The following is a 17,231-nucleotide window of genomic DNA, read 5'->3' as shown; positions in this document are numbered from 1 at the left end:
GCTTCCTTTTGAAAGCAGTGGCATCCAGAAAATCTTAAAATCAGTAAGAGAATTGGGTTCCAGGAGGCTTGAGTTATAACACTCAATATAGAGTGCCTGCACATGACTGTGATGTAGTACTATGTTTCTCATATATATATTTATATGATTTTAGCGGCTCTATGGTTTTGACAGCCAGTAAACCCCAGTTTGAGGGAGTCTGATTTCAGGGAGAGTCAAATATTCAGGTACTGAGCCGCCCCTCAGCTTGTACTCATCAGTGCCTGTCGCAGCTGTGGAGCGTAGACAGCAGTGTGCTTATCAGCTCCCGTCGATAAAAGCAGCCCAGCCCTCCAGTGTCTCTGATTCTTCAGAGATGTGGACTAGAGTTATCAAGGCAGGCCTGAATCTCTGCCAGTGGATTCACATTCACCTTCCCTCGCCTCAAAAACAATTCTGAAATGTGTTGTTAGTATATTCTTAACTGACAGTGCTGTAGAGCTGAGACTGGCATGTTTAGACTAGTGTCCTTTATACAGAATACAAAAGACAGACACACTAACATATATCCTCACAAACCAAGCACAATATAATGCCAATATTTATTCAGATGAGAAGCAATAAATAAAGTTTTTAGGTAAACACTTAAATTATATTCTGGTCCTTTTTATGATTTGCAATCATTCAGAGCGGTTCTTAATGCAATATAAGTTCTTAATGAGTTTTTTAACCTTTTTGATATAGTCCATGATAGATATGTGTAACACAGGCTATATGAACCAAAGGGGTAGTAAAAAATATCTTTAAAAATTGAATTTGAAACTAGTATTCTTCAATTATATCACATCAGCGCTGAACTTGAAAAAATACACATCTTTGAATATTAGTTTCAAAGCAAATGTCTATTTACAAATATATAAGGTAAATAAGACAAACGTTTTAATGCCTTTATTAAACAGATGATGGCACTAGCCAGAATGTATGTCTACTTTTGTTTGGGGTTGACTTTATTCAACAGATATCCCGACAGGAAAAGCCACAGCTGGATTGTATTAGAGCATTTTACATGTCTTGGGTTATCCAAGGAGTACCCCTGAAAATCCAAGACACCAGTGCTGTAAAATGCACTAATAAAATCCAGCTGTGGCTTATCCCTGTGAATTAATCAAGCCCTTTTAGTTTTTACCTTAGAATTTCTGATAATTTGAAGATATTTGCATACATAACTTAAACAAGAGTCACCCACTCGAGGGAGCTGTGGTAAGAAAACGCTACCAATGAAAAGACAGTCCTGGGTTTTCAATAGCCATCTCACTGCCATGGAAGCCTCAGTGGTGCAGTTACTGCACTGAAATACAAAAACGCTTCCTTGGCTTTTAAACTGGAGTCTCTTCTATCTGATCCACAACCAAGACACATTCTCAGTTCCTCTGTCTGTGAATATGGGGTCTCTTGTCTGGTTTGGTGGACTCGTCACGACAGCCTTCTTTTTCTTTAAAAGAAAGATCATTGTTACATTCCTTGGAACGTTTACATTCCTTGGAACGTTTCTGCAAGGTCACAGATTCGCTGGTGGAAGAGGTTGGTGTGGTACCCAGGAATCACACACCCAATAGAATCCCTGAGAAGCTTGACCCCTTCTGTATAAAGATGGCTGAGCCGGTGCCATTGTCCACAAAGACAGAGACGTGCTGACCAACCTAGAGAGGGAGAGAGGGATTTTAATGGATGAGAAATATTTCTCCAAAGAACTGGCTTTCATGGTGCTCCTGTTTCATTCACAGCAACTGATCTGGGACACATGCAGATGACCATTAGTTTATTAAGTGCCCGAGCTTGGTCTGAAAACAAGGACACACTGCCTACTCACAGGGCTAGCTCAAGCTCTTAACTTACAGACTTTGTTCTAGTAAAACTATTTTACACAACATTCCATTTAAAATGTGCGTAAGATATTTAGTCACGTTGCATTCTGGGTAAAGTGGCCTAAGGAGATAAGCCACAATGCATTCTGGTTCTAATCAGTTCGCAGAGAAAAAGATAGAAGCAACTGATGCAATCATAATATGTTATTTAAAGGGCATCATGTTGTTCTATCAGCTGGCTACACAATGGACTGGCAGAAGATGAAACACATTTCATCAAGCCTACTGGTTAACAAGTAATTTCATCTTGAGATCTATTGTGTCTGGCTCAGACCTCAAAGAGCATCCAAATGTACAGCTGTTCAGAGGGTTTCAACTTTTGCTTCCTTGTCAGGACCTCGCTCTGAGATAAATGTTATCATCCATACATTTAAACACTCAATTATAAATCCAACTCTGTAGACAAGTATATTAACGCTTCGGCTACTTCCTTTAACACCGATTGATGTTTGTCTACTTGACTTTGTTCTAGTTTTACCTCAGTGTTCAGTTGTTTCTTCCTTAACAGAACAGTAATTATTCATTTAAAAAAAACAAAAAAACAATTACAGCTAAAGACCTCCTGGAGCTTTTTGATCATTTGGCACTGTAAGAAAATGCAAAATTGTTACCACATAAAGAAGGTAGTGATTGAGGAACAACCCTGGGCCAAGGTTCAAAGACCAACAAACATGCTGTCTTTTGATACAGTTGCTTGCAACAAAGTTGCCTGAAACTTGTAGCTTGCATGTCACTTTCTACAAAAAAGTATCCCTTTCTTCATTTTTCTAGCAACATGTAGACTAGTGTCCCCTCAACTTTAAACAAGTTGGTTGCAGTACAACAGTGATTCACAAAAATTTCATAATTTTTTTTTGTTAGAAAACAGTCACTTCATTTTTCAATTTCCTTGTGTAGCATACCATCTACTGACAGTGCTGAGAGGAACTTAGTGGGACATATTTCCTTTATGAAAACACAATGCTAGATGGAAATTATAATTACCAGTATTGCATTCCGTGTTGCTCGGGTGTATATAAAGTGATTGAAACAATGAGTAAAACCTGAACGAAATACAGTAAGTGAGCAATCGTGTCAGGTAAGTAAGGGTTGTCATTTCAAGGGGAATTGAGGTTCAGTACCTGCAGATACAAGGTGCCGGTGGCCAAGACTGTGAAGAGACTCCCAGCAGAACCCCCTCCAGCTTTCGTCTCTAACGACCTGGGGAGAGACAGGAGAAGGCATTCATTCTCTACTGGTGTGTTTACACTTACAACTCAGACCTGAACATGGCATCAAACTGACCACTGCAGAAGTACAAAAGGATCTGGAGAACCGCTTATCCAATGAAACTTGGTACTGTAGTAACATTATTTTAAAAAAAGGAAACTTGATCCGCAGCAGGTGTCCACTAGATGGCGCTGGTGCTTACTAATATAAAGATATTTTGGCTGGTGTAGCCTATGATATATCTATTGAAAATTATAACTGAAGAGCTGCTTACTGTATGAGTTCAGGATAAAGCACAAGAGACAATATTTGAGTACTTGCAATAAGTACCTAAATAATTGCAACCCTCAAAAAAAAGGAAAAGGAACATTTAATCTGAAGGTACCTTCTCTAAAAGCACATACCATTTTTTAAATTTTTTGCTTATGATCTAAAAAAAATTGTGTTTGGTTTGTAAGTATATACAGTACTAACACATTATGGAAACAACAGGAACTGGGGATTGTATTGGGGATTTTTCCTCAGACCCCTCACTAAATATCTTGGTATTCCTGAAAACAATGATGCTCAGGATTTTAATGAGCAATCCATCCCACAAGTTCAGTGGTACCCCAATATTATTAATTTACTGCAGTGCTGAATAGAGGGGGGAGCTTTGTGAAGCAGGCAGACAGGACAGCGGCACTCACATGTTGCGCTGGCAGAGGGACTGGATACAGATGGAGACCTGGATGCAGTCTCCCGGTCTGGGCTGCAGCTTCCTATGATACTCCCTGTGCTCTGTGGAGAGGGAGGGAAGGGGTCATACACGGGACATTAGAAAACATGACTACAGGCAAGAAAAACACAGAATCTCTCAAACTATACATTGCATTCAATGTCATAATGCATTAGTAACATGTTACTGTAATCAGATTACATTTTTCACTAACTTGTAACTGTAATGGGTACCTTTCAGTCAGGTAATAAAATCTGGTAATGTAAAAAATAAATAAAGTAGTTACTTTTCGTTACATTAAAAAAAAAAAAGGACTACGACTAATGCATAACATGGAAATCAGAAAGCACTTCAACAGGGCAGGTCAAACATGTCACATGAATGAGCTTCTCATATCATCTTGCTTGAAAATGGAGGGAGTGAGTGGGTTTGAAAGCTGGATCTCCACAGAAGTAATAAACACTATGGGACCCTTTCCAACTCAGGAAGACATTACAACAGGCAGGGGAAAACACAGAATCCCTCCAACTGTACAGAGCCATTGAAAGCAACAGTTTGTCAAAAAGGTACTATTCCAGTGTCCTCATAATCAACCTTGATTGTTAAAGGGTTTAGTGCCCATGTAATGTGAGGGCCAAGGTCACTGGCTGCAGGCAGGAACAGTGAGGGGTGGATCCATGGAGCATCCTCTCGCAGCTCTGAGAGCCCACCGCAGTGCTGAGTATCACTGCTAACTCAGTCCAGTGCCTATCTCAAACACAGACAAGAATATTGTCAGCCTGGTGTGCAGCAGTGATATCCAGGGTCTTGTATGGTTTGTTGCCTCTCAGGTGCCTGGGTAGGAGACATCACATTGTGGGTTGACAAGCCGTGGCCCGAGCCGGGGAGAACCTGATAGTCATAGTCCATGTTGACTTATGAAAAGAGCCCACAGGGTGTGCAAGATAAATTCATGGAGCCAGGTGGCAAGATCAAAAGCAGAATGTACAACCAGAAATACAATCTCAGAAATACAACCAGTACCCTGAGCAGGAGCACACAGACAGGCTGATCAGAAACAAATGAATAGCTCAGTCTTGAGATCAGCTACCAGGAACTGAACGAGCATTGATGGGCTTAGTGGCCTCCTCTCGTTCGTAAGTGTTCTTATGAGACTGGCTTTGTGATTGCAAACAGAAGTACTGTGATGGACTGATTGCAATAAGAAGCACTCTGATGGATTGCAAACGCTATAAAAAGAGCAATAAAAACTCATCCTACTTGTGACCTGAGCTGGATTTGAACCCATGTCTCCAAGATTGAAAAGCATGAGAAGCTATACTATTATTAGGGCTATACCTAAAACTTGGCACCGTTTCTTATGTGTTACCCCAGAATGTGTGCCTGTGTGTTTGAAGTGAGGGGATGTCTTGCTGCCTGTGTGTTGGGTGCACTTTGTTTCTGTGCTGCTATCCCTTTAAGGAGGGTCAGGTCCGCTGCCTGATTCCAGGGAGGATGAGCTGGTTCTCTGGGTGGGAATTCTGGGGAAGGGAACCCACCCTGTTCTTTGGCACAAGCAGCCTCTTATCTGGGGCGACACACCCCAGCACACAGTCAGCACCCTCAGCCAGCAGAGTGGATTTCCATGGGGAAACCCCCGCTTGTGATATGGGGATTTGGTGGAGCTAAGACATCCCTTACATTTGTAACATATAATATACCTAGACATGCGCTTATCCAATTGTGATGCAACTTGCTAAGGACATTCTTTGGCAGATGCAATTGAGAGTATCAGAATCTGGTGGTATATGTAGGCTCCTGTCTGTGTGTCTCTGTTTTTACTTTTTGTGAGTGTCACAATCAAGTCCATCCTTATCAATCCCAACTATTAAGCCACATCCTAGATATTAGTCAGTGATTTCTTATAATTGTTTTTACATATACATTTTGTTTGATACTAGAACTACAAAGAGAAAGGGAAGCCGCACACTCAAACATACTCCTAAAAGTTTTTAAAATTTATTAAGAAAGAAACCAACGTTTCAGCTGCAAAGCCTTCATCAGGGTACAGAGAACCACTAATAGAGTGTTTATAGACAAAGAGCAGATGTTAACAATCAACAAATTAAGAAGTCACAATCAGTCTACATAACTGATAGTTGTATAAAGACATAATAGATTGAAACAAGGTAATCATTAAAGATAAGTATAAAATCACTTAGATAATGTTGCATGGTTCATCAATAGTAATACTTTATAATGGATAATTGTAACACCTAATCATTAGCTTTAAAAAAAAAACGAAATAAAATTAACAATTTAACAAATACACAATCTTTATTATTGAAATTTCTAAACACATATCTGTAAATTCCCCCCAAAAAATATGTAATTAAAATGTATCATAGAAGAAAATCAATAATAATTCCAACCTTTTCTATACCAAAATATCTAAGAGATGAAATCAAATGTTTGGCTTCTATAAAATGGGCAGCAACTGGATAGGTTTCATTTTTACATCTTATCGTGCTACGATGTTCAGCTATTCTAGTTTTAAGAGCACGTTTAAGAGCATGCATACAGTGGCTCTCAAGTATTCACCCCGCCTGGACTTTTCCACATTTTATTGTGTTACAACATGGAATCAAAATGGATTTAATTAGGAGTTTTTGCCACTGATCAACACAAAAAAAAGTCCATAATGTCAAAATGAAAAATAAAATCTACAAATTGTTCTAAATTAATTACAAATACAAAACAGAAAATAATTGATTGCATAAGTATTCACCCCCTTGAATCAATATTTGGTAGAGGCACCTTTGGCAGCAATTACAGCCATGAATCTATTTGGATAAGTCTCTACCAGCTTTGCACATCTGGACACTGCAATTTTTGCCTATTCTTCTTTGCAAAATTGCTCAAGCTCCATCAAGTTGGATGGGGACCTTTGGTGAACAGCAATTTTCAACTCTTTCCACATATTCTCAATTGGATTGAGGTCCGTGCTTTGACTGGGCCACTCCAGGACATTGACCTTTTTGTTTTTTAAGCCACTCCAGTGTGGCTTTGGCTATATGTTTGGGGTCATTGTCCTGCTGGAAGATGATTCTCCCAAGTTCCAGGTCTCTTGCAGACTTCAGCAGGTTTTCCTCCAGGATTTCTCTGTACTTTGCTGCATTCATTTTGCCCTTTATCTTCACAAGCTTTCTAGGCACTGATGCAGAGAAGCATCCCCATAGCATGATGCTGCCACCACCATGCTTCACGGTAGGGATGGTGTTCTCAGGATGATGTGCGGTGTTAGTCTTGCGCCAAACATAGCACTTAGCGTTGAGGCCAAAAAGCTCTATTTTAGTCTCATCAGACCATAGAATCTTCTTCCACTTGGTCTCAGAGTTTCCCACATGCCTCCTGGCAAACTCTAGCTGAGATTTGATGTGAGTTTTTTTCAACAATGGCTTTCTTTTTGTCACTCTCCCATAAAGGCCAGTTTTGTGAAGCACCCGGGCTATTGTTACCGTATGCACAGTGTCTCCCAGCTCAGCCGTGGAAGACTGTAACTCCTTTAGAGTTGCCATAGGCCTCTTGGTGGCCTCCCTGACTAGTGCCCTTCTCGCCCGGATACTCAGTTTTTGAGGACGGCCTGTTCTAGACAGATGCACAGTTGTGCCATATTCTCTCCATTTCTTAATAATGGACTTTACTGTCCACCGGGGGATATTCAATGCCTTGGAAATGTTCTTATATCCTACCCCTGATTGGTGCTTTTGAAGAACCTTATTCCGGATTTGCTTTGAATGTTCCTTCGTCTTCATGATGTAGTTTATGTTAGGAAATGTACTACCCAACTGTGGGACCTCCCAGAGACAGGTGTATTTAACCTGAAATCATGCGAAACACCTTAATTGCACACAGGTGGACTCCATTCAACAATGATGTGACTTCTAAAGACAATTGGTTGCACCAGAGCTTATTTAGGTGTGTCATAGCAAAGGGGGTGAATACTTATGCAATCAATTATTTTCTGTTTTGTATTTGTAATTAATTTAGAACAATTTGTAGATTTTATTTTTCACTTTGACATTATGGATTTTTTTGTGTTGATCAGTGGCAAAAAAACCTAATTCAATCCATTTTAATTCCAGGTTGTAACACAATAAAATGTGGAAAAGTCCAAAGGGGGTGAATGCTTTTGAGAGCCACTGTATGATCCTCTCCCCTAACGCTGTAGTCAGGATCCATAAACTGTGGGATTTGTCTACAAAATATAGGTTGATTTTAAAAACAGTGACATTCTTTCAGGGATTCCAAATGATTATTCTTAACAGAAGTGAAATTATAAGAACAACTTCTGCTGCAATGTCTTCAATACTGCAGCACAAGCAACTAGCTTGTTTGAGACCAAACCCTGGTGCAGGACCTGGTTCAATGTAATAATTAAGGACATGGACTGTAAGTGTTGACAGGGCTGACCTGTGGCACAAGAGAGTCTTTTGAGGCACCAAGTATGACATGAATGTTAAAAATACATCAAACAAATTTAAGCAACAGTAAGCAACATTTAAATCCACCAGCGTTTAGCTAACTGAATAACTCACATGGTGTCCAGTTTAATCCACTTCACTACAAAAGACACAACTGTGAGGGTGCAGTGAAGGTTAATCCCAAAGTCTGGTAATGGAGATGAGATTAAAAGACATGGCAAGGAAAGAAGTATTTGGAATCTGAGTAAAAGTATATTCAGAACTTTCTTTTTTACTCAGCAGGTAATCATACATGAAACAGTTTTCCTTTAGGCATTGAGTTCTGTTAAATTCTGATGAGTCAAATTGTGCGCTAGCAAGGGACGAAGCCACATGGCACAATGATGTTCTTGTTTTCTGGCACTTTGCAGAAGTAGGACTGACAGACAGTGCCTGTAGCCAGCCGGTATGGAGATGAACAGGGAAGACACTTACCGATGAGCAGACTAGCAGTGAGCTGGTAGAAGCCGGAGACTGGCGCTGTGTAGCGGCCGCTGCTGATATTGAAGCCCTGCCCCCGCTGGATCAGGCTATCGCCCCCTGCTGGCTGCTAAAGGAAGGATGCGAGAGAAAACAAGAGAGAGGGATGGTCAAGGTAATTCAAATAAATATATAAATGTCTTGTTTACTTGTATTGGAGAAATAATTCTTCTACAAACAACAGCTTTTAAAATACATTTAAAAAAAGAGAAAGAAATGTGAACTATAACTCCTCCCGTAAATGTTTATCATAGTAAAATCATTGTAAAGTGTAACAAAGCATATTGAAGCATGATATAACATAGAAATGTATACTAAAGCAATTTTAAAACCATGGTAAACATGGTAAAAACTGCATAATAATGATGGTAAACTCTTATAAGGGTCACTGCACAGAGTGTTTAATCTGCAGGTGATGATAATGTTACAATTACGATGCAGATGGAAGTAGCTAAAGTTGTTTAAGTTGTTTCTTGCTCATTTTATAACATTGTTCTTCTCCATGTACATTTTTTTCCACACCATTCAGCACAGTTGGGGCTGGGTCTCAGAGTCTAAGGATAAAGTGTGTATGTATGGAGGCTGGGCCTCTCCCTCACCGCTAAGAGGGAGCTCTCATCAGGGCAGGCTAACTTGAGCGTGTTGCTGGAATGGGTCTCATTCCAGCTGGTATTCTATGTTTATTTAATGTTTGTTGTTTACCTAGGTCTTAATTACAGTTTTGAAAGATTTCATGGCAAACGTGATATCTGGTACTACTTTGGTTTAGAGAAAGTTCTGGATACCAGCATGTTACTGGCTGAAAGCATGTCAGTCAATAGGGGAAGCAGCTCCACCCAGTACAAGAAGGGGCCATTTAATCGGTCTGTTGTCATTTTTACATGTATGTATGTTTTTATTTTGTTTCATAATTCGCTGATGGTGAAAATAGAATGTCATTAAAAGGTGTACATAAAAAACAAAATATTCTACAATGTAGCATTTACTGTTTTTCAGGTAAGCATTTCAATATTTAAGAACATTTGTTATATAATAACTAGAGAAAATGACCAGTTTTGAACACTATTTTTTTTTTTTTTTGCTTTAATGCATAGCATGCTTAATCGTGAAACATCTTGAAATACCTATTTTCAGACTGTGACATGCCGTGAAATAAGCCATTTTTTACCATTAAAAATACAACCCTTGTGATAATAAACTAGGAATTTGTATTTGAAAAATCTGCACATCCCCAAAAAGAAAGAAAAGGGAAAAAGCTGTCTTGTAACAAAGCAGAACGAGAGAAGTATTGAACGGACTCTAAGACCATGTCTACTCACAAAGGTAAAGTCACTGAGTTCCAGCAGACTGCGTCTGCGCACCATGCTGTTGTCCTTGAGCTGGCAGTGGAAAGCGGTCTGTACGTGGTGATATGGGCCTGCCAGGGAGGGCTGCCTGTCAGTGCCCCCCAAGGGCTCGTCTCCCTGGCCACCGCACAGCGGGCACCGCACACTCGGCTCCAGGTCTCCCCAGTGTGCTGCCGCTTCTGCCAGGAGAAACACACAATCAGAAACCTTCAGGATGAAACTGCAGAAAGAGTTATTTTCCAAGAACCAGAAACATGTCAGTGTGAGTGCAGTGAGGCCCATTCCTTCAAAAAACATTGACAGCTCTAGAGAAGAAATCAATTAATATATATATCTGAGATACCTGATATATATATATATATATATATATATATATATATATATATATATATATATATATAAGAAACCTCCCCAAATTGAATTGCTAAGGTACTTTTAAAGGCAAAATCAAACTGCGATAGAGTGACCCCAGCGATACAAACCCTGATTGTCTTGCTAAAATATACAGTGACTCTATGGTTGTAACTTGATTGCCACATTGTGAGTTTTAACATGCTTAGCTGTGGTTGCCTGTTGTTCCAGCTTACCTATGCGTTATGACAACATCGCATGACTACATCACAGTCAAGTACACAGAGCTAACAAAATAATTCCAGTTCATCTGATCTAATATGTAATACCATCACTGCATAGATCTCATATTTTCAGAATTAAACATGCACACAATATGTTTCTGATATAGATTTTCTTTCCAAGAAGCACTACTGTGAGATTGAGTCCTTGAAGCTAAAACAATTCAGGACCTTTTTGGTTTTTTTTAGACAATGACTCTTCTGGAGTGTTTTTTTTAAATATATATTTTGACATTTGTTTTCTTTAGAAGAACTCAAACTTCCAAAAGCTTCACCAATTGGCTTGCCAAAATTGCGTTCTTCCATCTGTGGTTCCTACAGAACTGGTGAACAGGTAAACCAACACTGGCCCTAATTGAAAAATTATCTGGGGTACTGAAATATACAGTAGTAAACATGACAGGTATTTTATATCCTATTCCTTCTGTTACAAAATATCTCACCTCCTGGTGCAAGGCCAACGTAATACTTGTCCAGTCTCTGTTGGAGAGGTAGGTACTGTACATGACAAGTCGTGTACTGCTCACGATCCACAGGGTGTAATCAAGTGAGTAAGTGTCTCTGGTGAGGTGGTACAATGCTTACTCCAAGATTATTACAATACCTTTAAAATTATTATTAGTCATTTAGCAGACACTTTTATCCAAAGCGACTTACTGAGACGTGGGGGTGAACTAAGCAGTACAACTGTTGCTGCAGAGTCACTTACAATAGGACCTCAGTTTTACGTCTCATCCGAAGGACAGAGCACAAGGAGGTTAAGTGACTTGCTCAGGGACTGACATCATTTCTGTCTGTTTTTCCAGGAGGGAGTCTATACCCTGGGTTTGGGATGTCTGTTGAAGTCCCATGTTCCTAACACGGGCAAAAAAAAGCACAGCTAAAAGCCCAGTAGCTCTACAGCACTGAAACCTGGAAAACAGGTCTATTTCCTCCTTGTAAATCATCGCACCTACAGGTTTCAACTCCTGCAATGAAAGCCATCTTCCAAAAATAAAGGCGTGGAGAAGAATGCCAAGATAATTTCAAATCATAATCCCCCACCCCCTACCTTGCAGGAGGGAAATGCCCCCAGGAGGAATCTGTGGAATTCCTCACCGGAGCCAAGTCCCATCCAGCTCCAGAAAATTACCCTTATTAAAGGATCAGACCAGAGTGGGGCCTCCTACACTCCGGCGTCAAAAACATTCTTGAAATCACGTTCCAAGGTGAAGCTGCTGCTGGTTTAGTGCTGATTAAAGTGAAGGCACAAGATAAATATGAATGGAGAGCTTAGTAAGAGGCAGGGCGAATGGAGTGATTTGGTGCTAAGGAGATGCTGGAGAGAGTATTTAAGCAATTAATATATGACAGGTGGAATCTTTCTGCCAATCACCTGAATTCTAAATCCTGTTGTCCTGTGATAAAACCACGAGCCCTGTGATAGCATTGAACATAAGAACATAAATATATGCCTCTCTGGTTCCTACTAACTGACTAATCTCACAACAGTCAAGTCGGGTCTTAAAGGATCCCAGTGATTCAGCATCAACAGCATGACTAGGTAATCTATTCCATACCCTCACCACTCCATTTCCAGTTGTCTGATTTCTGACTGCGATGAGTCTGTTACAACACTGTAAAGTCATGTTTCTGCCCAGCTCTGTATGCAACCTTTGGTGGAAGTCAAACTTTTAATTAAAAACCAGGATCAAACAAGGAAAAAACAAAAATCTTGTCATATAACAGCTATAACTATAGTAGGGTGTTCTTGAAGACAACTGTCCTTCCAATATCTCATACATCTCACATCTGGCTCATTTCATCCAGGCCATTCACAGCTCCCGGGGGTGCACTCACACAGCCCACACTGCTCTGTGTATTGGTTATGGACTCTGTGAATGGCTCATGTCAGTGCTTATATCATCAATGTACCCTTCGTAACCCATTCCATCTCTACAACAATCAGACCAATAAGGAGCCATTTACAGGACATTCCCCTTCCACTGCACTCCAGCACCTTCAGCTGTATCCTCGGCCTGGTTCTTACCTTTCAGCAGGGCCCTGAACTCCTCCAGCAGCTCCTCGGGAGGGAGAGCTGGCCCGGGCAGGCCGGGGGGGCCTGGTGGCCCTGGAGGCCCTGGGGGGCCAAGCTGCCCATGCTGGGTGAGGAAAGACATTAGCAACGAGTTACCAAACTGATACCACATAATAGAGACTGAAGCCCACTGCTCTTGATCCACGGAGCAGCTACAGCAAAGGCAAGACACTGACTTCATTTTAGCTTCTTTAGTTGATTCAACACAAAAAACACAAGGATCCTGGTAGGACTGTGCACATGTTTCTGAGCAGTTCCCTTTAAGATGTTTTAAGCTGTTATGTATTAATTAAATTGAATAAAACATGCCAATTGCACAAAACAAAGTGTTCCATCACTTGCCCTTGTTTACCAAGCAATGAAAATCTGATAGAACCTGTCGTGATCAAACTAACCAAAACCTCAAATAATTTACATGTGATCTTTTTTTTTCTCTCTGTTCCCAGGCTGTTCATGCATACCCTTCCCCTCACTCACCTGCTGGTTCTGCACTCTGTGTCGGTTCCCCTTCCTCCCGTTCACCCCTTTGTTGGAATTGTTCTTGAAAAACAGCCAGGTGATCTTGGGGTCCACGAAGCGAGACTCTGGGGGGGCAGTATCCTGGAGAGGAGGAAGTGAGACGTTAGCATGGATATCAATAAGACACAGATTGTGGGACAGAAAGTGATTGATACATTTGGAAGACACAAAAGAGTGGAAGTTCAGGGAAGTGCTAGGATTCTAGAATGCTCTACTTTTAGACCTTACTGGGAATACTATGCGGCATCTCACTTCAAAAGGCAGAAGGTCCAGAGCAACACAGAGAGTGGTGAGGGTATGGAATGGGAAATCTAGTCATGTTGTTGAGGCAGAACCACTTAGATTCTTTAAGACCCAACTTGACAAAGTTCTGAGATCAATCAGCTTCTAGGAATTGGACGGGCTCAGATGGGCTGAATAGCCTCCACTTGATCATACATTTTCTTATGTTAAGAGGTGGAAGTGACATTTGATATACCATATAATCATTTGATATACCACATAATCATCCACATGGGCACATTGGGCTTTTCTTTGATAATGCTTTAGGTTTCATATATGAGCCCATGTGTCTCTGTTTAAAAGCATATATTTGCTTGTAAGATAATCTGGAGGAGCAGATGGAAACTAGAGTAACATGTTCCCTAATACAGTGGTATAAGGATAGCATTCCTATGGGAAGCACCAATGCGTACTATAAGGATAGCATTCCTATGGGAAGCACCAATGCGTAATATAAAGATAGCATTCCTATGGGAAGCACCGATGCATAATATAAAGATAGCATTCCTATGGGAAGCACCAATGCGTAATATAAAGATAGCATTCCTATGGGAAGCACCAATGCGTAATATAAAGATAGCATTCCTATGGGAAGCACCAATGTGTAATATTGTCAATGCAGTTGCAGCTCTTTACTGATAGAAATCACACTTTCATTAATGTTTTACATTCTTAAACAAATCCTATCAGCACTATTTATCCCAAGAGCCCCAGGGTTATAAACACAACACTTCATTGAGGGCTCTTTACATTAATGATACTTGATAGTTTAGTGTTGTTTGTGATCACTGGGGTAAATAGAGACTACAGCATGGACGTTCATAGTCCTGTAGTTATTCCATGAACGAGGATACCCGAATAACCAAGGAGCCCTTGAATGAATGCAAGATAGTTTCTAAAATGAGATCTGGAAAGAAAAATATTCACTCAGGACCACTGAATATGAATAGTGGGCACATGGTTTTTGCTAAAATATGCTTTTGCCAATAAGGGGAAAACCTAAAAAAAAGGAACAAAATGCGCTAGTGTAGTTTTGGAAAAAAATGACACTTTGGATGAGCACTGATAAGTTTTACACTGCATGGCAAATACTAAATCACTAAAGGCAGCGACCTCTCCCCTGACCTCCACTCTTTTCTGCACTATTTTGACCAGATGACTCTCCTGCCCCCCCCCCCCCCTCTCCACTCCCTCTCCACCCCCTCTCCTGAGGGATCCTTCTCTTCAACTCCACTCTATAGATGGCTGATTGTGACTCTCTTTCATTTTAGATTCAATTATTTTATTTATATATATATATATATATATATATATATATATATATATATATATATATATATATGGACATGAAATAAGTATTGCCAAAACAATTAAAAATTTTTTTTACAACAAACACATTAGGTCTGTGCATCTCTATCTGAAAAGAAACTTTCACTCAATACTATTACATGACAGTCTTGCCAACCACACTGTGATATTACTGTAATAACTCAAAAAACTAATCAGATTGCAGATAACTGTTAACTGTAACTATTGATGAACTTAGGAACACTCAACATAGATACTCATAGTGATGTTGACACAGTCACTGCCCGGGAAACACAAGCCTAAGTGAAAACAGAATACTTCTGTCTGTCTGTCTGTCTGTCTGTCTCTCTCTGTCTGTCTATCCATGAGCCACATGTTTTTAAAGTACATCTTCTTCCCATCACAAACACATGAAAATCCCAAAAGTTATTCATGAAACAGTATAATCTATGTTTCATATACCAGTACCAAAAACAATATTTGGAGGTATTTCTTTTGGAAAAATGACAAAAGATGTTAAAGGATACATGACAAGGTTGGACAAGAAAAAGTCAAATACATGACTATGCTTTTACCACAGTTAGTTGAATAAACTTCTCTAAGTGATAACACTGACATGAACGTACCAGGCTGTTGAAGCTGGGCTGGGTGGTGGACTCCCTGCCAGTCTCCTTTGTCCTCTGCGTCTGTCGGTCTGGGCTGCCCCTCTCTCCCCTCTCTGCCCAGCCTCCCCACACCAGCAGCACGCAGAGCAGGGGCAGCAGGGCCCGGCGCACCTCTGAACCTCGGGGCATCTCCCTGCCTCGCAGTCTGGACAAGCAGTCTCTATGCAGTATGCCTTCTATATGGGTCACTGGTTTCAGTTCCTTCCTCTTTGTCCTCTTTTCTCTCCCCCTCCTCGTTCTTATTAACTTTTCTTCAATGTTCTTGTTTTCTATTTATCCTTTTTCTATTTCACTTTTTCACTTTTATTTGAGTCCCTTTAATGATCTTCTTAACACTTCCTATTGCCTTGTTGGGTTTTAGAAAATCCCTTTTACTCTGATTGCTTTTTCTATTTCTCACTTTACTTTCCTCTTCGTTGATGCTCCCCTCCTCTCGTGCCCTGTGGTGCTGAAGAGCTTCTCACTGTGCAGAGAAGCCCAGGGCATAGCAAGCAGGGAGCCCCCTCACTCTGGAGGAAAGCTGGGACATCTTCTTTGTAAGTCACATCTCTTCAGGGAACCACCACAGTCTTGTTCCAATCCGTGTTCAGCACTGAAGGCTTGGGTCCTCAACACTGGAAGATCTAGATTGCTTCTTATTTCCAGTGTCCCCTCAGAAAGCCCAGTCTAGATACAGACAGCTGGGCTGGAATCAGCTGGTAAATTGAAGCTGTCAGTGCAGGACCTCCAGGCTGCAGAGATCTGATCCCTGCCTCTCTTCACTGTGAAGCACAGGAATGAACAGCATGCAGGAAGCTCCTGTCTCTTTATGCAGAGGATCTCGTCTCACTTTCTCGTATTGTCTCTCTCATTCCCCCACCTCTCTATCTGTTTTATTCACTGCCTGTCTCTCTCTGCACATTCTAACCATCCTGTCTAACCATGTGTTGCATTCTAAGAGTTCACCAAGACATTTGGTTTCCCCAGGGTCCTACTGTCTGTCTGATTAGAGCAGCAAGAAGACTTTTAACCCCCCACTGTGGCATATGAAAAAGACACCTCAAAGCAAAGGAAGACTCCTTAGTCATATGGGCAGTCAACCGGAATTTCATGGATTTTGTAGTACTTTTGTTTGGTGCAATAGAAAAGTGACACAAAGTTCCCCGTTAACCCCTACAATCACAACTAGAGCATAACCAAAGCAGGACCTGGAGGAAGCACAACAGTTCAGTTTTATACAGGGGCTGTACCAGTTCAGATACACCAGGCTGAGAGACAAGTGCTCTGTAGACACACAAATTCCATGTCTCCATCTGCACCATGTAACCAATCTATAAAATTCAGTTCTTTCTCATTCCAATATCAAACCACCTGAAGTCTGCAATCCAATCTATAACCAGACAGCACACAAAGGGAAAATATTGCCTCTGTATCACTTTTTCACCTACCTTCAACATTTCTGTGTTGTTCAACTCATGTGGAATATGACTCAAGCAAGGAGCAGTTCTAGTTCTGTGGTTTAAAGGCAGCTGCGCTGGTTCAGTAAGCACATTGAGAGATACAGAGTTTATGCTAAAGTGCGTAAGAATATAAGAACATTTCAGCCCACC

At 40.7% G+C, this 17,231-nt stretch overlaps 1 protein-coding gene across 2 annotated transcripts; it reads right to left on the bottom strand.

Moving 5' to 3' along the window:
* Positions 1-547: 547 nt before the first annotated feature.
* LOC117416575 (erythroferrone-like) lies at positions 548-16,593 on the bottom strand. 2 transcript variants are annotated; one of them, XM_034027759.3, is made up of 8 exons: positions 15,604-16,593; positions 13,346-13,468; positions 12,821-12,932; positions 10,133-10,338; positions 8,769-8,880; positions 3,803-3,893; positions 3,026-3,104; positions 548-1,679 (listed from the first exon to the last, which is right to left on the bottom strand). In XM_034027759.3, the coding sequence occupies exons 1-8, from the start codon at positions 15,769-15,771 to the stop codon at positions 1,581-1,583; spliced, it is 990 nt and encodes a 329-aa protein (XP_033883650.1). In that variant the 5' UTR covers positions 15,772-16,593; the 3' UTR covers positions 548-1,580. The 2 variants fall into 2 exon arrangements, with proteins under 2 accessions (XP_033883650.1, XP_033883649.1); XM_034027758.3 differs by having other exon boundaries at positions 8,769-8,883; positions 15,604-16,577.
* Positions 16,594-17,231: the final 638 nt, after the last annotated feature.

This window comes from Acipenser ruthenus, chromosome 12, assembly GCF_902713425.1.
Source record: "Acipenser ruthenus chromosome 12, fAciRut3.2 maternal haplotype, whole genome shotgun sequence".
Lineage (NCBI taxonomy): Eukaryota > Metazoa > Chordata > Actinopteri > Acipenseriformes > Acipenseridae > Acipenser > Acipenser ruthenus.
This window is presented reverse-complemented; position numbering and strand designations above follow the sequence as displayed.